The sequence below is a fragment of the Nerophis ophidion genome, linkage group LG24 (assembly GCF_033978795.1).
Source record: "Nerophis ophidion isolate RoL-2023_Sa linkage group LG24, RoL_Noph_v1.0, whole genome shotgun sequence".
Lineage (NCBI taxonomy): Eukaryota > Metazoa > Chordata > Actinopteri > Syngnathiformes > Syngnathidae > Nerophis > Nerophis ophidion.
In genome coordinates this window covers 38,862,099-38,889,351 of record NC_084634.1, presented here as the reverse complement: position 1 = coordinate 38,889,351, position 27,253 = coordinate 38,862,099, and the positions used below count along the sequence as shown (strand labels likewise).

Sequence of the window (27,253 nt, the reverse complement as noted above, 5' to 3'; positions counted from 1 at the left end):
GGGGATGTGCAATCAAAATGCTTTAGAAATACCAGCGTCTTGTGCAGCCTGCCAAACTTGCCTTGTTTAGCAAGCGTGGAAGTGTGATTACATATCACTTTAGATCCAAGCGTTAAACACGCACGTGGGACGCGTGATTTTTTTAAATTCTTGCTCACTGTTATCGACCCTGCAGCTGTATTAATTGGGATATTTTTGTCTCACTCTTGACACAGCTACGGAGCTCTTATAGAAATGTGTTTTTTTTTTCTTTTCTGAAACACCCTGTGGAATTTTTGCATGAATGCATTTGTATCTTAAAGGCAAAAATAGCTGCACATTGGGAGGCAGGGGGGATACAAGTCAGTCTGTAGCTGGAGAGGCAAAGAGAGAAAAAAGTGGAACGCAAATGGTTCCTTTCAAACACCCAAAGATTTAAAAGACAAGTTTGGTATGTATATTCTAAGCAACATGGTTGCCAGTGGTAATTGTTTGCAGCAAAACAGCAGGCTATGTTTATCATCCTCTGCATAACCCAAATATTTAATGGATGTGTTATGCAATTGAATATTTTTCTTTAACCTAAGGCAGGGGTGTCAAACATATGGCCCGAGGGCCGGGATGAGTTCGTTAAGTATAAAAAATGCACCTAAAATGTTTGAATGTGTCCACTAGATGTCGCAATAGCAATTATTTATATCTTTGTACATCAGGGGTCGGGAACCTTTTTGGCTGAAAGAGCCAAAAAGCCAAATATTTTAAAATGTATTTCCGTAAGAGCCATACAATATTTTTTTTAACACTGAACATAACTAAACGCGTGCATTTTTAAGTAAGACCAACATTTCTAGAGTATAATAGGTCTCTTATTCTTTGTAATAACATTGTTATTCTGAAGCTAACTGTGGATGGGGCGTGGCCTGCGGGCCTGCAGCGAACTGGGGTGTGCCAGGACCGGCCTCTGAATAAGCGACAGGTGCGTAGACGGCCCACCTTTGCCTTGTTATCTAATCACCTGTCGCTCTGTTATAAGCAGCAGCCATTAGGAGAGACGGGGTTGGGGCTGGAGCCAGAGCGCGAACGAAAACGAAAGAGAAAAAGACAATTGCTGGAAAGCAATTGAGAGACTTATTGAAAAATAAAACAATATTGTAACCCTGAAACAGGCACTCATGTCGGTGCTTGGTGGTCTACAGAACCCCCAGGAGGGCAAGCCCCACACTAACCAATAGTAAATAACTTGTTACCATTAACGCAACTTCTTGAACAGGTGCGGTAGAAAACTGATGGATGGATTAAAAATGCATGACAATGTTTTATATTTTGAACATTATTTTTAACACTGTGATTACAAGTGAATTTATTCATTACTTATCGTGTTAAGCAATGCCAGCTCAGATTTATCCGAGAGCCGGATGCAGTCATCAAAAGAGCCACATCTGGCTCCCGAGCCATAGGTTCATTACCCCTGTTGTAGATGATGCTACATATAAAAAAAACAAATGATGTTAGTACATCAGCCGAGGAAAATGATCAAACTACATAAATAACATACTGTAATTTGATTTTGATGTTTTTTATCTTGATAAATTAAAAATGAACACTAATAAGTTGACTGATGAATATTATCACATAATTAATTCATAAAATACAAATAACGACAAATAAAGATGGAATACTATTAACCAAAACATGTAAGTGTAAAAAACCCCAAAACAACATTATGATTTGTACAATTTCAGAATGTGTTCGTTGTATTTTTAAACAAAGAAAACAATCTGAAGTTTTCTTTAGTTTTAAGTTATCATGCCGTGATTTTACCAGTCCGGCCCACTTTGGAGTAGATTGTACTTCATGTGGCCCCGATCTAAAAGGAGTTTGACACCCCTGACCTAAGGTTTTGGCGAAATTATTACAGGCCACATATATTTAAGATTTACTATTCACTGTGATTTAAGGCTGGGCAATATGGCCTTTTATTAATATCTCAATATTTTTGGGCCATCAGAATCAGAAATACTTTATTGATCCCCGAGGGGAAATTACATGTCCCCATACAACATATATATCTGGATATTTTGCCTTAGCCTTGAATGAACACTTGATGCATATAATCACAGCAGTATGATAATTCTATGTGTCTACATTCAAACATTCTTCTTCATACTGCATTCATATATGCTACTTTTAAACTTTCATGCATTGAGGGAAACCACAACTAAAAGTGTATTTATGAAACAGTTATTAAGCAGTGGCACAAACATTCATGTCATTTCAAAACAAAGTGCAAGATTATCAGAGACATTTTAAAACAAGCTATGAGTGCACTTTTGTGCATGATGTCACTAAGATGACATATCAAAACAACACTCAATTAAAGTGCACTTTTTGTACGGAACGCCACTACAAAAGTTAAAAAAAAATCAAGTGCACTTTTGTGCATGATGTCACACAAGATATTTCAATAACTGTCCAATTAAAAATGCATAATAGGAAATCAAATAGTGTATGTCCTTCACTATGTGGTAGGTTCCTGCGGACGTTATCTCCTTTTGTTGTTGACTATTTTTTTTATAACATGTTGATCCGGAAATGGTTGTGTTGGCGTTTTGTTGGGTGAACCGTTGGACATGCAGAGTTTCAAGCACTCTTCATTCTCTAGCGCAGGGGTAGGGAACCTATGGCTCTAGAGCCAGATGTGGCTCTTTTGATGACTGCACCTGGCTCTCAGATCAATCAATCAATCAATGTTTACTTATATAGCCCTAAAAATCACTAGTGTCTCAAAGGGCTGCACAAACCACTACGACATCCTCGGTAGGCCCACATAAGGGCAAGGAAAACTCACACCAAGTGGGACATCGGTGACAATGATGACTATGAGAACCTTGGAGAGGAGGAAAGCAATGGATGTCGAGCGGGTCTAACATGATGCTGTGAAAGTTCAATCCATAATGGATCCAACACAGTCGCAAGAGTCCAGTCCAAAGCGGATCCAACACAGCAGCGAGAGTCCCGTTCACAGCGGAGCCAGCAGGAAACCATCCCAAGCGGAGGCGGATCAGCAGCGCAGAGATGTCCCCAGCCGATACACAGGCAAGCAGTACATGGCCACCGGATCGGACCGGACCCCCTCCACAAGGGAGAGTGGGACATAGAAGAAAAAGAAAAGAAACGGCAGATCAACTGGTCTAAAAAGGGAGTCTATTTAAAGGCTAGAGTATAAAAATGAGTTTTAAAGTGAGACTTAAATGCTTCTACTGAGGTGGCATCCCAAACTTTTACCGGGAGGGCATTCCAGAGTACTGGAGCCCGAAATGAAAAAGCTCTATAGCCCGCAGACTTTTTTGGGGCTTTGGGAATCACTAATAAGCCGGAGTCCTTTGAACGCAGATTTCTTGCCGGGACATATGGTACAATACAATCGGCAAGATAGGATGGAGCTAGACCGTGTAGTATTTTATACGTAAGTAGTAAAACCTTAAAGTCACATCTTAAGTGCACAGGAAGCCAGTGCAGGTGAGCCAGTACAGGTATATATGTATGTATATATGTATATAAAGGTATATACAGTACAGGCGTAATATGTATGTATATATGTATATAAAGGTATATACGCTATAGGTATATATGTATGTATATATGTATATAAAGGTATATACACTATAGGTATATATGTATGTATATAAAGGTATGTACAGTACAGGCGTAATATGTATGTATATATGTATATAAAGGTATATACACTATAGGTATATATGTATGTATATATGTATATAAAGGTATATACACTATAGGTATATATGTATGTATATATGTATATAAAGGTATATACAGTACAGGTATATATGTATGTATATATGTATATAAAGGTATATACACTATAGGTATATAGGTATGTATATATGTATACAAAGGTATATACAGTATAGGCGTAATGTGATCAAACTTTCTTGTTCTTGTCAAAAGTCTAGCAGCCACATTTTGTACCATCTGTAATCTTTTAATGCTAGACATGGGGAGACCCCAAAATAAATAAATCTTAGCTGACATTGCTTAACACGATAAGTAATGAATAATTCCGCTGGTAATCACAGTGTCAATAACGTTCAAAATATAAAACATTCTCATGCATTTTAATCCATCCATTCGGTTTCTACCGCACCTGTTCAAGAAGTCGCATTAATGGTAAGAAGTATTTTATTTATTGTTGGTTAGCTTCAGAATAACAATGCTATTAAAAAGAATAAGAGACTTATTATACACAAAAAATGTTGGTCTTACTTAAAAATGCACAGATTTAGTGGTATTCAGTCTTGAATAAAATATTATATGGCTCTCATGGAAATACTTTTTAAAATATTTGGCTTGTATGGCTGTCTCGGCCAAAAAGGTTCCCGACCCCTGCTCTAGCGGGTGACTTTTCAATTGATGCAACAAATTAGCAGTAATGCTACTTTATGTAGCAACGCTTTTGCCGCATAATTGTTCAACATAACCCCGCTTAAAGTCAAACCACCGCCAGACGATGGACCCCGTGCTGTTTTTCGTGGGAATGAATTCTTCCTTCATTTGTTACCAGATTTGTACCTTCTCTCTCTCGTATTACCACACGCACCGCACCCGCAGCATCACAGCTAATGCTACCCATGTAGCTACCTCTCTGCTTCGGGAGGCCGTGTGACGTTGCACACGTGACAGTATGTGACGTATGTAAGCAGGTGCGCTTGTTTATGTCTCTGTGAGGAGAGACAAGAAAGAGTGAGAAAGGCATGCAGCTAAAAGCAACTGTGTGAGAAAGTATACTCCAATATCACCACATAGTCATTTTCTATATCGCACAGAGATAAAATCGAGTAAATTGATATATCGCCCAGCTCTACTGTGATTTATCATAAACAAGAATATTTTGTGGTGAAGAAGGAGCTGAGCCGGAAGGCAAAGCTCTCAATTTACCGGTCGATCTACGTTCCCATCCTCACCTATGGCCATGAGCTTTGGGTCATGACCGAAAGGATAAGATCACGGGTACAAGCGGCCCAAATGAGTTTCCGGGTCTCTCCCTTAGAGATAAGGTGAGAAGCTCTGTCATCCGGGAGGAACTCAAAGTAAAGCCGCTGCTCCTTCACATGGAGAGGAGCCAGATGAGGTGGTTCGGGCATCTGGTCAGGATGCCACCCGAACGCCTCCCTAGGGAGGTGTTTAGGGCACGTCCAACCGGTAGGAGGCCACGGGGAAGACCCAGGACACGTTGGGAAGACTATGTCTCCCGGTTGACCTGGGAACGCCTCGGGATCCCCCGGGAAGAGCTAGACGAAGTGGCTGGGGAGAGGGAAGTCTGGGTTTCCCTGCTTAGGCTGTTGCCCCCGCGACCCGACCTCGGATAAGCGGAAGAAGATGGATGGAAGAATATTTTAATGCCCCTGCAAAGTGATACAACAGTTCTGCTTATACCATTAAGGCAGAATCCAATTCTTCATGTTGTCTACTCGCTAACGGGTTCATGTCAAGTTCAACCCTTAAAGTTGCATATGTGCTTTGTCAACTGTCAGCAACATCCGTCGGCTTTTTTGTTTGTTTTGTTTGTGGTCCTGACGTGATGTGTGCTGCCTATTTTGTTGTATTGCTAAATATCAAGCTTGCAGCTAGACACAACAATTTGTGATCCGGCCAAGTTTTCTTTCTTCAAAAAATATTGACTCAATGTTGTGTACGGTGCACTAAAAATCTTGATAGGGGATTATGAAAGTGCTTGACGCTGACCTTGCACAAAGTGTATGACCTCAAAGTGATGCAACTCTCAGCAGGGGACTGTCCTGGGGCCACAGCGATTACCTGCGCTGTGCCTGGACACAACATGGCCGTGCGGTGCGGTGCGGTGTGCCCGCCTGGACGGCTTCCAAATGCTGTTAATAGCTTGGCTGGTCTGGACAGCTTTAATAACCCTCAACGTACTCACCACCTAATCCATAAAAGGCTTTAACTGTCAAAGCTGTAAATGACTACACTGCCTCTTTGTGGCTGAATGTCACTTTTTTTTGTTTAGAGTAGGGTTGTCAAAGTGAAGCGACAATAGAGTTAACGAGCATTTCCTTTTAATGGGACGATTTTTTTGTGACTTGCACACACCTCACAATTTACAACAAAAATGCTGTCACTGATATATATAATACACATTAAATTGATGTGTCAAACATAGTGGCCACCTTAGTGACCGTGTGAGCAGCTTCGGTTGCTCCGAAGCCACTTTTTAACTTCAATTGTGAACGAAGAGTCATTTGTTAGACTTTTCAAGTTTGTTGTGAGGTTGTTCCATTCCTTTATGGCTTTATATGAAAAGGCTGATTGTGCAAAAATATGTTTTACATCTGGGTACGCTACACTGCCCCCTGGTGGAGGCTCGTGTATTTTCTAGTTGTCACAGCAGATGTAAACTGGACAAAGTGCTTAAGTGGCGCTGGTGCAGTGACCCTCTGTCCCCGAGTTCTGTAAATAGTACAGTATTTTGTATTTGTGTAGTGTTTTGTATATTGTACAGGATTGCTTATTATTTTTATTGGATAGTAGTCTGTTTATTTCAATTCTTACTTTTATCTTTATTACCTCTTGCTTAATTTATTTTTATCCCATATTTGTTCCCACTACCGCACCTTAAGTTGGAGTCCTTAATCTCGTTATATGCAAATTTAATGACAATAAAGTCCATTCTATAAATAATTCACACCTATACAATATCTTACGCTAATACCTTACTGTGCAATATTACCCTTCGAGTGCAATAAATCCGACACTGATTATTATGTATTACTCCGGTACTCTTGTCTTGTTCTGTATATTGTGCAGTATTTCGTATAGTGTTTTGTATATTGCACAGGATTGCTTATTATTTTTATTGGATAGTAGTCTGTTTATTTACATTCTTACTTTTATCTTTATTACCTCTTGTGTAATTTTATCTTTATCCCATATTTGTTCCCACTACCGCACCTTAAGTTGGAGTCCTTAATCTCGTTATATGCAAATATAATGACAATAAAATCCATTCTATAAATTTTCAACCCCTATACAATATCCTACCCTAATACCCCAATGTGCAATATTACCCTTCAAGTGCAATACGTCCGACATTGATTGTTATTTATTAGTCTGGTACTCTTGTCTTGTTCTGTATATTGTGCAGTATTTTGTATATTGTTTTGTATATTGCACAGGATTTTAGTTTTATCTTTATTACTTCTTGTGTAATTTATTTTTTATCCCATATTTGTTCCCTCTACCGCACCTTAAGTTGGAGTCCTTAATCTCGTTATATGCAAATGTGATGACAATAAAGTCCATTCTATTCTATTCTAGCGTTGAAAAATTCAGCTGCGTTTAATCGACAAAAACCCAGATAGGTCAGTCTCTCGACAAGACCAAGTAATTTCTGATAATTGCTAATTAATTGATGTACTAGCTAGGGTTGCAACTAACGATTAATTTGATAATCGATTAATCTGTCGATTATTACTTCGATTAATAATCGGATAAAACAGACAAACTACATTTCTATAATTTCCAATACTTTATTTAAAAAAAAAAACAACAGCATACTGGCACCATGTCCTTTCGACTTGCCAAATAAAACAAGGCAAGTGTTACAATGTTTTATTTTTTTTTATAAAGTGATGCACAATAGCAATAATTTTGCATATGGGAATTTCAAACCTGGCTATTACCTATTCCAACCATTCTGCAATGTTGGATACTGAATGTCTTTTCTCTGGTGGCATGGTCGTAAGGCCGATTGACTTCATGTTCCATTCATCTCCAATGTAGTGGCATGTATTGCCAAGGTAGGCTACACTTGTCCACACATCAATAGTGAGAGCAATTTTGCTCTGGGTGGCTTTTATGTCAGTCTACACAGCATGGAATGTCCGCTCGTACTTCCTCTCCATCAGTTTGGTAAAATGGTTCCTCGCGGGAAGAGTGTAACCAGGGTTGAGGGCGTGAATCATTTGTCTAAAACCTTCATCCTCCACCATTGATAGTAGCCTCATGTCAGTTAGCAACATATTCAGGATAGCATCAGTCAGTGCAGCCGCTCGCTCTGGTGCGCACACCTCGCAAGCGAAAAGTGACGTACACTCATGGACATCAGTTACATTATTTACAAATTATTTTCTTTTTTCCCTGGGTAAAACCTGGGGAAATAACCTTCTGCTGTAGTGCGAAGTAACCAACATTTCTTTATTTTCCCTTTTGTGATTCCAGATGCACCCTCCACCGAGCAACAGGAACTTTTCAATCAGAAGCTCCGGCAGTGCTGCATGCTCTTTGACTTCATTGACTCGGTGACGGAGATGAAGAGCAAGGAGATCAAGAGGGCCACACTGAATGAGCTGGTGGACTATGTGTCCACCAACAGAGGTGTCCTGGTGGAGTCTGCGTACCCTGAGATCACCAACATGGTGAGGATACGTTCAGCGTTTGGCCTTTACAAATATGATGATGTTGCTAGGTATTAGGGCTGGGCGATATATGGAATATATTTGATATATCGAGTATATAAAAAATGATTATATGGTGATATTGGAGTCTACGTTCTCACTAGGGGTGTAACTGTACGTGTATTTGTATTGAACCGTTTCAGTACGGGGGTGTACCGAACGCACCTTCTCTAAGCTAAAGTCTTAACAAGCTGCTTTGCTTCTTCTGCCTCTGTGTCAGCACCCAGCATTGTCCCACCCACACAACCATCTGATTGGTTACATATATAGCGGTAACAGCCAATCAGAAGTGCGTATTCAGAGCGCATGTAGTAAATGCTTCAGCGTCGAGCAGATAGGTGTTTAGCAGGTGAGCATTTGGCAGCGTACTCTTCCCAAATGATTATAAAAACCTCCCAGTCAACTACTACTAACATCACTATGAGCCTGTTGACCTTCTAGAAACTTAAACTGCAGCTCAGCTCGCTAGCAGTTTTGGCTTGAGGTGAAGGCCAGTTAGTTCATTTTGCTTAGTGTGTGTGTGTTTTACGGACAGAAAAGCTTTGAATGGCAGGGTCCCTGCTATCACATGTTGATAACAATAAAACATTTACATAATAAAAATCAACACAGGCTTCCCAAATGCTGTGATAAATTAAGCATGATGAGTTGACTTGAAACTGTTTAATGTTGCACTTTTTATATGTACGCATTCACCGAACCCTTCTTTAGTGAAAAAGACAATTTAAATGTTTTTTTCAAATTCAAGACAGAGTTAATGTATTTTTTGGACTATAATTCGAGGTTTTTTTCTTAGTTTGGCCGTGGGTGCGACTTATACTCCGGAGCGACTTATAGTCCGAAAAATACAGTATATGTTTTTGGTAACACTTTAGTATTGGGAACATATTCTAAGTAACAAAGACTTAATTTAGAGTTTTTTGGACGCCAGGGGAACATATTCTAAGTAGGGCTGCAACTAACAACTAATTTGATAATCGAATAATATGTCAATTATTGCTTTGATTAATCGATTAATTATCGAGTAAAAGAGACCAACTACATTTCTATCTTTTCCAGTATTTTATTAAAAAACAGCATAGTGGCACCATACCCTTTTTGATTATTGTTTCTCAGCTGTTTGTAAATGTTGCAGTATGTAGATAAAGGTTTATTTAAAAAAAAATAAAAAAAAAATATATATATATATATATATATATATTTTAGATAAATAAAAAAAGTAGCCTCTGCGCATGCGCATAGCATAGATCCAACAAATCGATTACTAAATTAATCGCTCACTATTTTTATAATCGATTTTAATCGATTTAATCGATTAGTTGTTGCAGCCCTAATTCTCAGTAACAAAGACTTAATTTAGAGTTATTTGGTTAGGGTTGGACCAGGGGTAGGGAACCTATGGCTCGCGAGCCAGATGTGGCTCTTTTGATGACTGCATCTGGCTCTCGGATAAATCTGAGCTGACATTGCTTAACACGATAAATAATGAATGATTCCCCTTGTAATCACAGTGTTAAAAATAACGTTCAAAATATAAAATACTGTCATGCATTTTTATGTTCAAGAAGTTGGTTGGTAAGAAGTCATTTATTTATTATTGGTTAGTGTGGGGCTTGCCCTCCAGAGGGTTCTTCAGACCACCAAGCACTGACATGAGAGCCAGTTTCAGGGTTACAATATTGTTTTATTTTTCAATAAGTCTCTCAGTTGTTTTCCAGCAATAGTTTTTCCAGCGGGCTTCACGGTGGCAGAGGGGTTAGTGCGTCTGCCTCACAATACGAAGGTGCTGCAGTCCTGGGTTCAAATCCAGGCTCGGGATCTTTCTGTGTGGAGTTTGCATGTTCTCCCCGTGAATGCGTGGGTTCCCTCCGGGTACTCCGGCTTCCTCCCACTTCCAAAGACATGCACCTGGGGATAGGTTGATTGGCAACACTGAAATTGGCCCTAGTGTGTGAATGTGAGTGTGAATGTTGTCTGTCTATCTGTGTTGGCCCTGCGATGAGGTGGCGACTTGTCCAGGGTGTACCCCGCCTTCCGCCCGATTGTAGCTGAGATAGGCGCCAGCGCCCCCCGCGACCCCGAACGGGAATAAGCGGCAGAAAATGGGTGGGAGGGGGATGGGAGTATTTCCAGCCCCAACCCAGTCTCTCCTCCTGGCTGCTGCTTATAACATAGCGACAGGTGATCAGATAAAAAGGCCCAGGTGGGCCATCTACGCACCTGTCGCTGAATTCGAGGCCTGTCCTGGCAACACCCTGCTTCGCTGCAGGCCCGCAGGCCACGCCCCCTCAACAGTTAGCTTCAGAATAACAATGTTATTACAAAGAATAGGAGACCTCTCTAGAAATGTTGGTCTTTCTTAAAAATGCACGCGTTTTGTTGTGTTCAGTGTTAAAAAAAATATTATATGGCTCTTACGGAAATACATTTTAAATTATTTGGCTTCTTGGCTCTCTCAGCCAAAAAGGTTCCCGACCCCTGGGTTAGAGAGTTAGGGTTATAATAAGGCCATGCCGAATAAGGCATTAATACGTACTTATAATGACTAGTTAAGAGCCAATATGTTACTAATTTTGCACGTTAATAAGCAACTAATTAATGGTGAATATGTTCCCCAAATTAAAGTGTTACCGTGTTTTTTTACTGGTGCACAAAATGAACCGTGCATGAACATCACCTTGTTCAAAGAACAAAACCAACACAGTGCATAAACTCACAACAAAATACTTCTGCTGTTGCTGTATCCGTAATACGACGATAGGGAGAAAGTTTTTATTTACATGATGAGTCGGGTGTGTTTTGACCTCCGCCGAACCCCTGAGCCCGACTCACCGAACCCTTTGGGTTCCATAGAACCCAGGTTAAGAACCACTGATGTAGACACATAGAATCATCATACTGCTGTCATTGTATATATTAAGTGTTCATTCAAGGCTAAGGCAAAATATCCACATGTATATGGTGTATCGTGACATGGCCTAAAAATATAGAAATATTAAAAAATTGCCCAGCCCTAGTTCTCACTAAAAGGGGGCTGTTTGCAACCTTTACGTGGATGCCAACTTTCCTAAGTGCCATTGAATGCCGCCCTCTTACGACTTTCAGCACGGTATGTCATAACTCCGCCTGTATGTAACAGGTGCACATACGCATTAGCGTTGTGTGTTGTTCGCTAAGGTCTGGATAGCTAACATTGAATGTATATTCTTCAAACAACAAGAGCGCAAATTGATAATTGCTTCCCTTGGACTGCTTTTGTGTGTGTGCACGTGCTCCCTGCATGCACACGTGTGAGAGACCGCGTCGAGTGACAAGCCTGAACACATTTCGCAGACCAACAAGCAATTTTCATTCAATTTAATTAGCAATTGTGAAAAATATTGACACTTAACAAAATAGATATGTTCTGTTAAAGGACTATCAGTAAAATTGCTCGCCGCTGATGTAATTGTTATTAAAAACTAAAGAAAATCCACATACCGTATTTCCTTGAATTTCCGCCGGGGAGCTTATTAATTTAAAACCTCTTCTCACTCCTGCGCTTAACAAAGGCATGCGGTAAAAGTAAGCATGCGCTAATTATTTTAAAACCTCTTCTCACTCCGGCACTTACCAAAGGCATGCGGTAAAAGTAAGTGAAGTGATTTATATTTATATAGCGCTTTTTCTCTAGTGACTCAAAGCGCTTTACATAGTGAAACCCAATATCTAAGTTACATTCAAACCAGTGTGGGTGGCACCGGGAGCAGGTGGGTAAAGTGTCTTGCCCAAGGACACAACGGCAGTGACTAGGATGGCGGAAGCGGGAATCGAACCTGCAACCCTCAAGTTGCTAGCACGGCCACTCTACCAACCGAGCTAAACCGCCCCCAAAAAGGAGAAAGTTCCTCCTCGTACTCTGCTATGGTTCTTTCGCACATTTTCACACAACAAAGTTCCTCCTCATACTTAGCTATGGTTCTTTCGCACATTTTCACACAATCACAAAACTTTACACTCACACTTGATCTTAACTAAGCGATTTGTTGATCAAATCCGTGGGACGGCGTGGCGCAGTGGGGAGAGTGGCCGTGCGCAACCCGAGCGTCCCTGGTTCAATTCCCACCTAGTACCAAGACACTTCACCCTTGCTCCTGATGGGTGCTGGTTGGCGCCTTGCATGGCAGCTCCCTCCATCAGTGTGTGAATGTGTGTGTGAATGTGTGTGTGAATGTGGAAGTAGTGTCAAAGCCCTTTGAGTACCTTGAAGGTAGAAAAGCGCTATAAAAGTACAACCCATTTATCATTTATCTTTGTTAGCGGCTAACAAGCTAAGCTAACTAGCATGCTAAGCTAACTAGCGCGCTAAAACAACGAGCAAGCCAAGCGGGCCTAACAATCTCCAAAGTTGACTGAGACGAGTGGAGTTGATGCTGACACGGAGGATAAATAAAATAAAAAATAAATAAATAAATAAAATAAAAAATATGACATGCGCTAATTATTTTAAAACCTCTTCTCACTCCGGCACTTACCAAAGGCATGCAGTAAAAAATTGAGTGTGATGTAAGCTTGGACCTTAAATCCTACTGAATAACTCTTAATCTTCTTCCCTTGATGCGATTTCAAATTAACGGTATTGAAATCTGCCTCCTCCATTTCTAAAATGATGACAGGGGAAGTGTCACTCGTGACGTCACGAGTTTGACCAGTCGGTAAAACTTAGCATGCGCTAATTATTTTGCAAAGCGAGTTTGATCCGGCAGTAATTCAAGGCAGGCGCATACTATATGTCCTGCGGCTATTTAATGAAATACAGTAGTTCTTTAATTCTTATTTTTCTAAATTATTAATGGCATTTGGACAGATAACTGATTTGCTTGTTTCTTGGAGTGCAATATGGGTGATAATATAGTTATTTTGTTCTATTATTTACCCATTCATGTGCAATATGTAAAAGTGCATGATGTCACACAAGATATTTCCATAGGTGTCAAATAAAAATGAGCTGCATAATAGGAAATCAAATAGTGTATGTCCTTCGCTGTGTGGTAGGTTCCTGCGGACGTTATCTCCTTCTGTTCTTGACTATTTGTTTCATACGCTGTAGATGTGGAAATGGTTGCCGAATGGCACCGAACAGAGATGTTGACATGCAGAGTTTCAAGCACTCTTCATTCTTTAGCCGGTGACTTTTCAAAGGATGCTACAAATTAGCAGTGGCGCTACTTTTTGTAGCAATGCTTTTGCCGCACTTGACATCTTGCATATATCTGTCCGACATATTTCCGCTTGAAGCCAAACCACCGCCTGCTTTTTTTCTCGGGAATTAATTCTTCCTTCATTTGTTACCAGATTTGCACCTTCTCTCTCTCGTATTACCACTCGCACCGCACCGTTAGCACCACAGCTAACGTTACCGCTCTACCTCTAACGTTGCCTATCGCTACCTCTCTGCTCCGCGAGGGCGTATGACGTTGCACGTATGTGACGTACGTTAGAAGGTGCGCTTGTTTTACGTCTCTGGGAGAAGGAGAGACAAAAGAGAAAAGTGAGAAGAGCCTGTAGTGTAATGCCCGCAGCGTGAGAACGTATACTCCAGCATTTCTCAAAGTGGGGGGCGGGCCCCACCTGTAGGGAATAGAGACATGACAGGTGGGGCGCGAGGAACGGGAGGGAATTTCACTTCAAAATTGTTTTTATTATTCTATTCTTGCGGCGGAAATGACCAAGAAGAACGCGGAGTTGGAATATAATTACAACACTTTATGTACATATTTATATACATATTTATATCATATTTACATATTTATATAATATCAATCAATCAATCAATGTTTATTTATATAGCCCCAAATCACAAATGTCTCAAAGGACTGCACAAATCATTACGACTACAACATCCTCGGAAGAACCCACAAAAGGGCAAGGAAAACTCACACCCAGTGGGCAGGGAGAATTCACATCCAGTGGGACGCCAGTGACAATGCTGACTATGAGAAACCTTGGAGAGGACCTCAGATGTGGGCAACCCCCCCCCTCTAGGGGACCGAAAGCAATGGATGTCGAGCGGGTCTAACATGATACTGTGAAAGTTCAATCCATAGTGGCTCCAACACAGCCGCGAGAGTTCAGTTCAAGCGGATCCAAGACAGCAGCGAGAGTCCCGTCCACAGGAAACCATTCCAAGCGGAGGCGGATCAGCAGCGTAGAGATGTCCCCAATCGATACAGGCGAGCGGTCCATCCTGGGTCTCGACTCTGGACAGCCAGTACTTCATCCATTGTCATCGGACCGGACCTCCTCACACAAGGGAGGGGGGGACATAGGAGAAAGAAAAGAAGCGGCAGATCAACTGGTCTAAAAAGGATGTCTATTTAAAGGCTAGAGTGTACAGATGAGTTTTAAGGTGAGACTTAAATGCTTCTACTGAGGTAGCATCTCGAACTGTTACCGGGAGGGCATTCCAGAGTACTGGAGCCCGAACGGAAAACGCTCTATAGCCCGCAGACTTTTTTTGGGCTCTAGGAATCACTAATAAGCCGGAGTCTTTTGTAACTACAAGCTCCATTCACAGACAGAGTCCCATTGCTTTTATGAGCGGTCAAGCGAGTCAAAAGCCCAATTTTTTTGTATTTTTTTTATTTGTGGCGGCCGTAATTCTTTCGTGGCGAGCCGCCACAAATAAATGAATGTGTGGGGAAACCCTGACTTGAATGTTACTTGATGTTCAATAAATTTGAAAATGTTAAGCTTGGCATTAGCGTTCTGTTGTGGCGATGGGGGCAGGTGGGGCTTGAAAACTCCCCCCTGTCCAAAGTGGGGGATGACATAAAAAGTTTGAGAACCACTGGTATACTCCAATATCACCAGATAGTCATTTTCTATATCACACAGAGACACACCCGCAATATATCCAGTATATTCGATATATCGCCCAGCTCTACTGAGAACCCACTGAATTTTCCTAGGACCCTTTCAAACCACCACCTGTAAATCCCAGGGAGTCTCAACATTTAAAACTTATCAACATTACTGACCTCCTTCCTCCCCCATTTCCTTTTACTATGGCTGATACCATACCTAGGAGTCTTGTTCACGAGTGAGGGAAGAGTGGATGGTGAGATCGACAGGCGGATCGGTGCGGCGTCTTCAGTAATGTGGACGTTGTACCGATCCGTTGTGGTGAAGAAGGAGCTGAGCCGGAAGGCAAAGCTCTCAATTTACCGGTCGATCTACGTTTCCATCCTCACCTATGGTCATGAGCTTTGGGTCATGACCGAAAGGATAAGATCACGGGTACAAGCAGCCAAATTGAGTTTCCTCCGCCGAGTGGCAAGTCTCTCCCTTAGAGATAGGGTGAGAAGCTCTGTCATCCGGGAGGAACTCAAAGTAAAGCCGCTGCTCCTTCACATCGAGAGGAGCCAGATGAGGTGGTTCGGGCATCTGGTCAGGATGCCACCCGAACGCCTCCCTAGGGAGGTGTTTAGGGCACGTCCAACCGGTAGGAGGCCACGGGGAAGACCCAGGACACGTTGGGAAGACTATGTCTCCCGGCTGGCCTGGGAACGCCTCGGGATCCCCCGGGAAGAGCTAGACGAAGTGGCTGGGGAAAGGGAAGTCTGGGTTTCCCTGCTTAGGCTGTTGCCCCCGCGACCCGACCTCGGATAAGCGGAAGAAGATGGATGGATGGATGGCTGATACCAGCATGTGTTCAAGTAGATGTCAGGACAACACCGCACACCTCCAGCAAAGCAAAAACGGCATCAGCAAAGCTGATGTTTAGAGTGGAGTTTAAAGGCCTTCTGAAAGCCACTACTAGCCACCACGCAGTCTGATAGTTTATATATCAATGGTAAATGTCACCTGTGGGTCGCATTTTAATGCGGGATCGTTCCTCCAACGCAAACAGACACTCCGGACAACAACGTAAAGGTAAGAATGATTTAATAACAAAAACACTAGTAAAAAAACAGACGAAAAGAAACGCCTGGCGAAAGCACAGAAGCTAATGCTAACACCAGCACAGGATCAGGTAACAAGAAATTTAGTAAATACCAACGAAATAGTTGCATACCGCAAACAAGGGACCGAGACCGACTGACGGGACAAGGCAGGCTTAAGTAAGAAAGCAATTAACAAAAACAGGTGTGCGTCTGGAACCCGCAGCAGGTGAAATTAATACGTTACCATGGTGACCAAACTAACTCGCAAAGGTACACAAACAACAAAGGGAATCCAAACTAACAGAAAATAACTAAAGTAAACATGATCCAGACTACGGATCATGACAGTGAAATATTAACATTGCAACACATGCCAGTACGGCCTTTTTAGTTTACTAAATTGCAATTTTAAATTTCCCGGGAGTTTTTTCTTGAAAACGTCGCGTAATGATGATGTCACGGGCTGTTAGGAATATGAGCGCTGCACACACACACACAGCTAAAAGTATTTTGGACATCTGTGTTGCTGAATCTTTTGCAATTTGTTCAATTAATATTGGAGAAGTCAAAGTAGAAAGACGGAGTGGGGAAGCTTTAGCCTTTAGCCACACAAACACACGGTAATTCCTTGTTTAAAATTCACGGAGGTGAAACTTTACTATGGATCAGAGCGGACATGGATCCCGACCGAATGTCAACCAGCAGGTTTCGGTGAGAAAATTGTGGTTAAAAAGTCGCTTCTTACCGGAGATCAGCTGAACTTGTGCCGTCCATAAAGCTGCCGTCAACACCCGGCCATGGACGCACCCCTCCGACTATCAGGTACTGTTAAACTCACTAAAACACTAGCAGCACAATAGAAAGATAAGGGATTTCCCAGAATTATACTAGTAAATGTGTCTAAAAACATCGGAATCGTCCCAATGCAATCGTGTTTGTTTTTTTTTTTATTTAACTTTTTTTTATTTTTTTCTAGTCCGTCGTTATCAATGTCCTCAAACACAAATCTTTCATCCTCGCTCATATTAATGGGGAAATTGTCGTTTCTCTGTCCGAATAGCTCTTTTTGTTGGAGGCTCCCATTAAAAACAATGTGAATATGTGAGGAGCCATCAAACATGTGACGTCATCGTCTGCGACTTCCTGTACAGGCAGGGCTTTTCTCTTAGTACCGAAAGTTGTGAACTTTATCGTGGATGTTCTCTACTAAATCCTTTCAGCAAAAATATGGCAATATCGCGAAATGATCAAGTATGACACATAGAATGGAGCTGCTATCCCCGTTTAAATAAGAACATCTCATTTCAGTTGGCCTTCAAGCTGCTAAATAACAAGGAAAATTCATTCAATCAATAAATCAAAGTTTATTTTTTAAAGCCTTTAATCACAAGTGTCTCAAAGGGCTGCACAAGCCACAATGACATCCTCGGTTCAAATCCCACATCAGGGCAAGGAAAAAATCAACCCAATGGGATACAATGAGAAACCTTGGAGGGCACCGCAGATGTGGGGGACCCCACCCCTGGGCGAACGGTGCAATGGAAGTCGAGTGGATCTAGTTAATAGTGTGAGAGTCCAGTCCGTAGTGGATCTGGCATAATAGTGTGAAAGTCCAGTCCATAGTGGATCTGACATAATAGTTTGAAAGTCCAGTCCATAGTGGATCTAACATAATAGTGTGAGAGTCCTGTCCATAGTGGATCTAGTTAATAGTGTGAGAGTCCAGTCCATAGTGGATTTAGTTAATAGTGTGAGAGTCCAGTCCATAGTGGATCTTGTTAATAGTGTGACAGTCCAGTCCGTAGTGGATCTAGTTAATAGTGTGAGTCCAGTCCATAGTGGATCTAACATAATAGTGTGAAAGTCCAGTCCATAGTGGATCTAACATAATAGTGAGAGTCCAGTCCATAGTGGATCTTGTTCATAGTGATACAGTCCAGTCCATAGTGGATCTAGATAATAGTGTGAGAGTCCAGTCCATAGTGGATCTAGCTAATAGTGTGAGAGTCCAGTCCGTAGTGGATCTAACATAATAGTGTGAGTGCAGTCCATAGGGAATCCAACATAATAGTGTGAGAGTCCAGTCCATAGTGGATCTAGATAATAGTGTGAGAGTCCAGTCCGTAGTGGATCTAACATAATAGTGTGAGTGCAGTCCATAGGGAATCCAACATAATAGTGTGAGAGTCCAGTCCATAGTGGATCTAACATAATAGTGTGAGAGTCCAGTCCATAGTGGAGCCAACATAATAATGTGTGAGTCCAGTCCATATTGGAACTAGTCAATAGTGTGAGAGTCCAGTCCATAGTGGATCTAACATAATAGTGTGAGAGTCCAGTCCATAGTGGATCTAACATAATAGTGTGAGAGTCCCGTCCATAGTGGATCTAACATAATAGTGTGAGACTCCAGTCCATAGTGGATCTACCATAATAGTGTGAGAGTCCAGTCCATAGTGGATCTAACATAATAGTGTGAGAGTCCAGTCCATAGTGGATCTACCATAATAGTGTGAGAGTCCAGTCCATAGTGGATCTAACATAATAGTGTGAGAGTCCAGTCCATAGTGGATCTAACATAATAGTGTGAGAGTGTAGTCAATAGTGGATCCAACATAATAGTGTGAGAGTCCAGTCCATAATGGATCTAACATAATAGTGTGAGAGTCCAGTCCATAGTTGATCTAACATAATAGTGTGAGAGTGTAGTCAATAGTGGATCCAACATAATAGTGTGAGAGTCCAGTCCATAATGGATCTAACATAATAGTGTGAGAGTCCAGTCCATAGTGGATCCAACATAATAGTGTGAGAGTCCAGTCCATAGTGGGGCCAGCAGTGGATCATCTTGAGTGGAGACAGGTCAGCAGCACAGAGATGTCCCCAACTGATGCACAGATGAGTGGTCCACCCAAAGTTCTGACTTTGAACAGCTCGATCAGCATATGTGGTAAACAAATAACCTCTCCACACAGAGCAAAAAAGAGACGGCAGATCAACTGGTCTAAAAGTGGGGTCTATTTAAAGGCTAGCGTATACAAATGAGTTTGAAGATGGGACTTAAATGCTTCTACTGAGGTAGCATCTCTAACTGTTCCAGAGTACTGGAGCCCCAATAGAAAACGCTCTGTGGCCTGTAATCTTTTGGTGGTGGTGGTGGTGGGGGGGGGGGGGGGGGATCACTATTAAGCCGGAGTTCTTAGAACACAGATTTCTTGCCGGGACATATGGTACAATACAATCAGCAAGATAGGATGGGGCTTGACCGTATAGTATTTTATACATAAGTTGTAAAACCTTAGTCGCAATAGTAATGCTCTATGATTTAGTCACTGTACAGGTAGGCATGTGAGCCTGAAGGGTCCAGTAATGTAAAAACACATCCTTCTGCATCATACTGTTTGTATTTTGATGTCTGTGGAACCCAATGTGCACTCAAGAGGATTAGAACATGGAGGCTGATCTTATGTCTTGTCTAGACAGGTTGTGCCATGTCAGCAGTGTGTGGACTTAAAAGCGTCATATTATCGTGTTACTCGCGATTAATTACTGTCATATTTAGTGCGTTCCTTCACTGTCTCTGTATGTATCTATGAATTTCCTCGCCACCTTCTTATGCTTGACTTGTTGGGTGTGTGTAAAACGATGGTCAGTCTCACCCTGAAGTGGACATGGTCTGGCTGTCATTGTTTCCTTGGACTAAATTAGTCTGAATGTTAGTTTTTTTTTGGTTATTTTCACACATTGTGTACACTCTCCGATGTGACTATTGGTCATAGGCAGTGTGCCTCCCGTAAACTTGGGGTCGCTTAATTTCTTTTTAACGCAGATTATTGTATTGATTTTCCAACTGACCTATGACATCACACATAAAACAAGGCATCTGCAGCTCCTTACAAGTTGCTCTTTTTGTTCCTGACGTCCGCTGTAATGTTGGCACATATTACAAATATTACGTGTCTAATGGCTACGTTGATGTTCAATGATCTTAGATTTCGCCCCGAACATGACTCTATTACCAAGAAGGCCTCGGAGCAAATGCAAGAGTTCGAAGGAGTTTTCAGACGGAGAATAATAAAAACGAATGTCTCTGAGTTCATTCTAAAGGCTCTGTGGATTGATGGAAGAAGTTTTAAATTGGAAAGAACGGACCATCCGTGCCCACGCCGAAACTGTTGAAATGATCTGAGATTTCGCCACGCACATGACACTACTACCAAATAGGCCTTGGAGCGGATGCAAGAGTTCGAAGGAATTTTCAGACGGGAAATAATGAAAACGAATTCTAGAGGCTCTGTGAATTGATGGAAGAATGTTTAAATTCAAAGGAAGAGACCATTCGTGCTCAGGCCGAAACTGTTCCAGATAATGTTTGCTATTGTTCTGGACAAGCTTGCCAATTGTGCGCAATACAGAATAATTGCAAAACCGGTTCTGAGTCCAAAAATGCAAATGCACAAATTCTTAACTGTCTATGTGACATCAAGGCTTGGTTAGCCCAGATTTTTTTAATAATGAATGAGGGAAAAACGGAAATTTTAGTTTTTGGTCCGGCCCTCACTGACTTGGGACCATTGCAAAATGATGTGTGTCCCAAAGTCACCAGCCTTGGCTTCACTATAGACAGCCATTTTAAACTAGACAAACAAGTCAATGGCGTTTTAAAATCGTGTTTTTATCACCTTCGTCTTTTAGTATAGGTAAAACCGTTTTTATCTTTTAACCTTTTTGAACAAGTCGTGCATGCTTTTATTCCAAGTGGCCTGGACTACTGCAAGATACTTTATGCTGGCATTAGCCAAAAAGCTATCTCCCGGTTGCAGTTAGTCCAGAACGCAGCTGCAGGTCTTTTAACAGGGGCCAGGAAACACCAGCATATAACCCCAATTCTTCAGAGTTTGCACTGGCTCTCTGTTCATTTTAGAATTGATTTTAAAACATTGCTGTTTGTTTTTAAATCTTTACATGGACTGGCACCTCAGTATATCTCGGACCTTATCCAAATTTACATTCCTGCGCGCGCTCTGAGGTCCGAAAGCCAGCTCCAGCTCGTGGTGCCCAAGACCAGACTTAAGACCAGGGGAGACAGGGCCTTCTCTGTGGTCGGCCCTAAGCTCTGGAACACTCTGCCCCTCCATGATCAAACTGCTTCCACAGTGGAGTGTTTTAAGTCTCGTCTTAAGACCCACTTTTATTCTTTGGCTTTTAACACTACGTGAGTTGTGTGGTCCTCTGTCCTCTGTTGTCCTCTGTGTTTTTTATACACTTTTATTTTTATTTTACTGTTTTAATTGATTTTACCCTTTAAAATAGTTTTTAATCATATTTGTTTTTATATTGTTTTTATTGGTTTTATTTTTATTCATTTTTTGTTTTATTCAATCATTGGTGGAGCATAATATTGTTTTTAACATGGCTGTGCAGCACTTTGGAAACGTTATTGTTGTTTAAATGTGCTATATAAATAAAGTGGATTGGATTGGATTGTAATATACAGTACATGATTAATTCTCTTTCATCTCATTCGTATTTTGTATTTCCTTAGCTCCCTTCTTAAACACCGTAAACTTGTTTCTTTTTTCCTCTCCCATCGATGCACTTCAAAATGTAACATATTTATGAAGCAAATAAACAGTTTCCTCTTCATTCCAGTTGTTGCAGAATAAATAAGATCTGCTCCCGGTTAATATCCTGCACATTGAGACTTTTGCATGCGCGATACAAAGGTCCCCTCGGGCAGCACATACCGACTTGAGAGATCTGGTTTCCAATCGCATAATATAAGTGTTAGTTCGGTTTCTCGAAAGCCAAACATGATCTCGTTAGTGTTTCCATGGATTGTAGGATGCATCTTTAAAGCCAAACTTTTTGAGGAATCAGACTAATTTAGTGCATTGAAAGGTGGAGCAGTCCCATGCTGCACAACACAGCGTTTTTACTCGTCGAAAAAGTAACGAGGAAGCATCGCAAAAACATAGCATCAGCTCAGAGCTGGTAGTAGTCATGGCGTCCTGTAGTCTCTTGAGTGCCTGTTGACCAATCATTAGGAGATATCCTGAAACCGAGTTGGCCATACTCCCTTCAGACACGACTCTAATTAGTTGTACACCTACCACAAAGAATAATTGGTCTTAGATAGTATGTATTAAATATAACCTGTCTACAAGATGTTTGTTTCTGGAGGCGTTCCCAGATTGCAAATGAAACCAGGCTCCACCCTCTTCAAAAGTATTATAATTTATCTTTTGAAAATATCCACTGTTTGTATATACAGTACGGGCCAAAAGTTTGGTGAAACCTTCTCATTTCAATGCATTTTCTTTATTTTCATGACTATTTACATTGTAGATTGTCGCTGAAGGCATGAAAACTATGACACCTGTGAAGTGAAAATCATTTCAGGTGACTACCTCTTGAAGCTCATGGAGAGAATGCTAAGAGTGTGCAAAGCAGTAATCAGAGCAAAAAGGGTGGCTATTTTGAAGAAACGAGAATCCAAAACTTATTTCACCTTTTTCTGTCAAGTACATAACTCCAAGTGTGTTCATCCATAGATGTGATGCCTTCAGTGACAATCTACAATGTAACTGGTCATGAAAATAAAGAAAACGCTTTGTTTAGTTTAGGCTTTATTTGAAGGGACAATGCACAGAAACATTAATCTCAAAGACAGATATGTTCTATGCATAATTATAGCTAAATAGCTAATTTCCATCTGCAGTCCCTGGCTAAATAAATTAAAGGGATTCAAAAATCATGCAATAAAATAATGACAATAAAATCATACCATAGCATGTAATCTAATTAATAAAAGTCATCAAATGCCCTTTCATGGACACATACTTAATATACAATACAACCACATTTACATCATCACACAGAGACAATACATGCTCTTATTCACATCTGTCATCATTTGTAAAAACAACCATGATTTTAACACACACACACCTCACAATTTACAACAAAAATTTACAAACATATTGGCCACCTTAGTGACCGTGTGAGCAGCTTTGATTGCTTTTTAACTTCAATTGTGAATGAAGAGTCATCTGTTAGACTTTTCAAGTTTGTTGTGAGGTTTTTCCATTCCTTTATGGCTTTCTATGAAAGGGCTGATTGTGCAAAATATGTTTTACATCTGGGTACGCTACACTGCCTCCTGGTGGAGGTTTGTGTGTTTCTAGGTGTCACAGCAGATGTAAACTAGACAAAGTGCTTAAGTGGCGCTGGTGCAGTGTTATTTAGGATTCTATGGCTTGATGAATGAGAAGGTGTGTCCAAACTTTTGGCCTGTACTGTATATCTTTGAGTAGTCACCGCAATTTGTTTTTCCGGATTTGGTCGAAAATAAACTTTATAAACATAGATTCACCCGGCCACAACATTTGTCACGCCTGCACATTATCTGATCCATTCAGACCTGCATGAAAAAAGTTGCTTTTACCAGTATTTATGTTACTGCATGTTACACACTTTTATGGACAGAATTTCTAGGCGCAGTCAAGGCGTTGAGGGGTTCCGGTTTGGTAACCGCAGGATTAGATCTCTGCTTTTTGCAGATGATGTGGTCCTGATGGCTTCATCTGACCGGGATCTTCAGCTCCCGCTGGATCGGTTCGCAGCCGAGTGTGAAGCGACCGGAATGAGAATCAGCACCTCCAAGTCCGAGTCCATGGTTCTCGCCCGGAAAAGGGTGGAATGCCATCTCCAGGTTGGGGAGGAGACCCTGCCCCAAGTGGAGGAGTTCAAGTACCTAGGAGTCTTGTTCACGAGTGGGGGAAGAGTGGATCGTGAGATCGACAGGCGGATCGGTGCGGCGTCTTCAGTAATGCGGACGTTGTACCGATCCGTTGTGGTGAAGAAGGAGCTGAGCCGGAAGGCAAAGCTCTCAATTTACCGGTCGATCTACGTTCCCATCCTCACCTATGGTCATGAGCTTTGGGTCATGACCGAAAGGATAAGATCACGGGTACAAGCGGCCGAAATGAGTTTCCGGGTCTCTCCCTTAGAGATAGGGTGAGAAGCTCTGCCATCCGGGAGGAACTCAAAGTAAAGCCGCTGCTCCTCCACATCGAGAGGAGCCAGATGAGGTGGTTCGGGCATCTGGTCAGGATACCACCCGAACGCCTCCCTAAGGAGGTGTTTAGGGCACGTCCAACCGGTAGGAGGCCACGGGGAAGACCCAGGACACGTTGGGAAGACTATGTCTCCCGGCTGGCCTGGGAACGCCTCGGGATCCCCCGGGAAGAGCTAGACGAAGTGGCTGGGGAGAGGGAAGTCTGCGTTTCCCTGCTTAGGCTGTTGCCCCCGCGACCCGACCTCGGATAAGCGAAAGAAGATGGATGGATGGATGGATGGATGGATGGATGTTACACATCTGTATTAGTGTTTTCTGAGGTTGTATTTGGTGAAAAACGGGGGGTGGGTTCTCCACATTGGGTGAGCGCTTGGCCTAATGTCCAAAAAAGTACTGTACATCCAAAATGTGTTGCAAGTCCATGCCAAGATGCATGTCCCTTATGATTTTATGCTTTGGCATTATTTAACACAAGTATCAAGCATTGTAACAACATTTATGAGTCAGAAAAGACTATATTGTTCATATGTCCCATTTAAATGAAAATAACTCGAGATAAGGGCTTTTCTCAGCATTTTTAGGTGAGTTTAAAACATAGATTAATTACATTACTTAATGGCAGATCAAAATTAACGCCTTGCTCTTTTTTGTTAATTGTCACTATATAAAACTCTGCTGTGTGTGTATATATATATATATATATATATATATATATATATATATATATAAAAAATGACAGTGTGATTCTATTCCACAGATCACCACTAACATTTTCCGTACACTTGCACCGAGTGACAACCCAGATTTTGACCCAGAGGAGGATGAACCCACTCTAGAAGCTTCATGGCCTCATATCCAAGTAAGGATCTAAGTTTGTTTCTTCTCTATTCCTGCATTCGGCTGCATCTCAGGGGACTGCGGTGCATCATTGTGATACATTTCTGACTCTTAGCCACCGAGGAGTCAATTGTCTCGCTGTAACTTTAAATAATGTCAAATGTTTTTTCCCCCCTACTACTTTTCAGCTTGTCTACGAGTTCCTTCTGCGCTTTCTTGAGAATCCAGACTTCCAGCCCAGCATTGCAAAGCGCTACATTGATCAGAAGTTTGTACTTCAGGTCAGTGTTTGCAAAGGCTCAGCAATAATGTGTGACTGTAAACCACAGAGCAAGCATTATGGATAGAATTGTTATATCTACATACGATCCCTCTTTCAGGCATGTGAATATCTGCGAAAACGCAGTTATCCGTATTTTTAAACGATCATTTTCATGTCAAAATATCACTTCGGCGTTTTTTTTAAATGCAATGTCAAGAATACGATTCAAACAAATGCTGTTGAACGCTTACATACTTGCTGTTGCAGAACGGCAAGACGATCAGGAGTCGCGAAACAAGCTTGCTAGTAAGATAACCACCTAGTTATCTTTACTTACTGGCCTCCCTTCTCTCTCCGAGCCACAATGCTAATGGCTGTCCACTTTGCTGAGACTGACCATACGTCCTCTTTTCCCCGGATATGTCCTCTTTTGCGGGACTGTCTGGGCGGGGTTTCTTAAATGCCTCAAATGTTCGGCCTTTTAAGGGGTTAAAAACATATCAAATTGTGAAGGTGTGTGCACGCAGCAGAAATTTTGAGGGAGGGGCAGAGTGCGTGAGAGAGCAAGGCAGTGGATTGATCGTTAATCAAGGCACACTTGGTCAACAGCCATACAGGCCACAATGAGGGTGGCCGTATAAACAACTGTTACAAATATGCGCCACATGGTGAACTCACACCAAACAAGAATGACAAACACATTTGGGGAGAACATCCGCACCGTAACACAACATAAACACAACATAACAAATACCCAGAACCCCTTGCAGCACTAACTCTTCCAGGACACTACAATATACATCCCCCTGCAACCCCTACAACCCACATCACATCAAATATTCCACTTTGAAAAAAAATTTGGGTGGAAGATTTGAGCTGTTATGTGTGTTTTCCATAAAAAACACAGTTTTGTTTGACAAAAAGGGATGAAAAAAACCAACAAAAAACAACATAAAAAAAACTAAAAAATTTTGAAATGAGGATTAGATGTGAAGTTGATGTAAACTCCAGAGATTTAAGTGTTAAATATAAAATTTATGTTTGCCCTGGCACACTATTATCATCATTTCATGACCCAAGCAAAACACTTTTTACACTTTTATACAGAAATAAATACACCTACCACTTATTAAATACAGATATGGAAATAAATACCAGCAGTGGTAAAGTTTAGATCTATGAAGGAAAGAAGAAAGTGAATGAATATTTAGAACTGAATACATTTGCATAAGTATACACATTTGTCTTCTTTTTCTATTATTATTTATTTTATTGAACGAAGTAACGTTTACGACAACCTTTTTCCGAAACACAATATATAATGTGAGATACAACAGGAGAATGCATATCATTTGTTTTCAAAACGCTTACAAAAAAGTGGGTCCCCAAAAAAGTACCGTGGGACCCCATTTTTATGACTTGATGGGGTCCCTGGGACCCCATTTTGAAAATTCCTACCGGCAACACTGCTGTCAACAGAGGAGAAAAAATGCTTTATTCAAATAAATATATTATTTATAAAGGAAGTTCAAGTATCATTGGCAAATTTTCACCGAGTCCTGGCCTTGGCACGCATATATGTGTCCTCTTTTCGGGTTTAACAATATAGTCCGCCTAACTTTGCTGCTAATCATATTTAGGTGATCACAATCCAAAAACTGTTAGTACCAGACCAGTT

General features: G+C 41.3%; 1 protein-coding gene across 2 annotated transcripts in view; it reads left to right on the top strand.

The window, feature by feature from the left end:
- LOC133542570 (serine/threonine-protein phosphatase 2A 56 kDa regulatory subunit alpha isoform-like) overlaps window positions 1–27,253 on the top strand; it is a 91,191-nt gene that overhangs the window by 34,980 nt on the left and 28,958 nt on the right. For both annotated transcript variants that reach the window (XM_061886835.1, XM_061886834.1), the window contains exons 2-4: window positions 8,236–8,432; window positions 25,234–25,335; window positions 25,502–25,594. In XM_061886835.1, coding sequence (XP_061742819.1) covers window positions 8,236–8,432; window positions 25,234–25,335; window positions 25,502–25,594 — 392 coding nt within the window. The remainder of the gene's footprint in view (window positions 1–8,235; window positions 8,433–25,233; window positions 25,336–25,501; window positions 25,595–27,253) is intronic.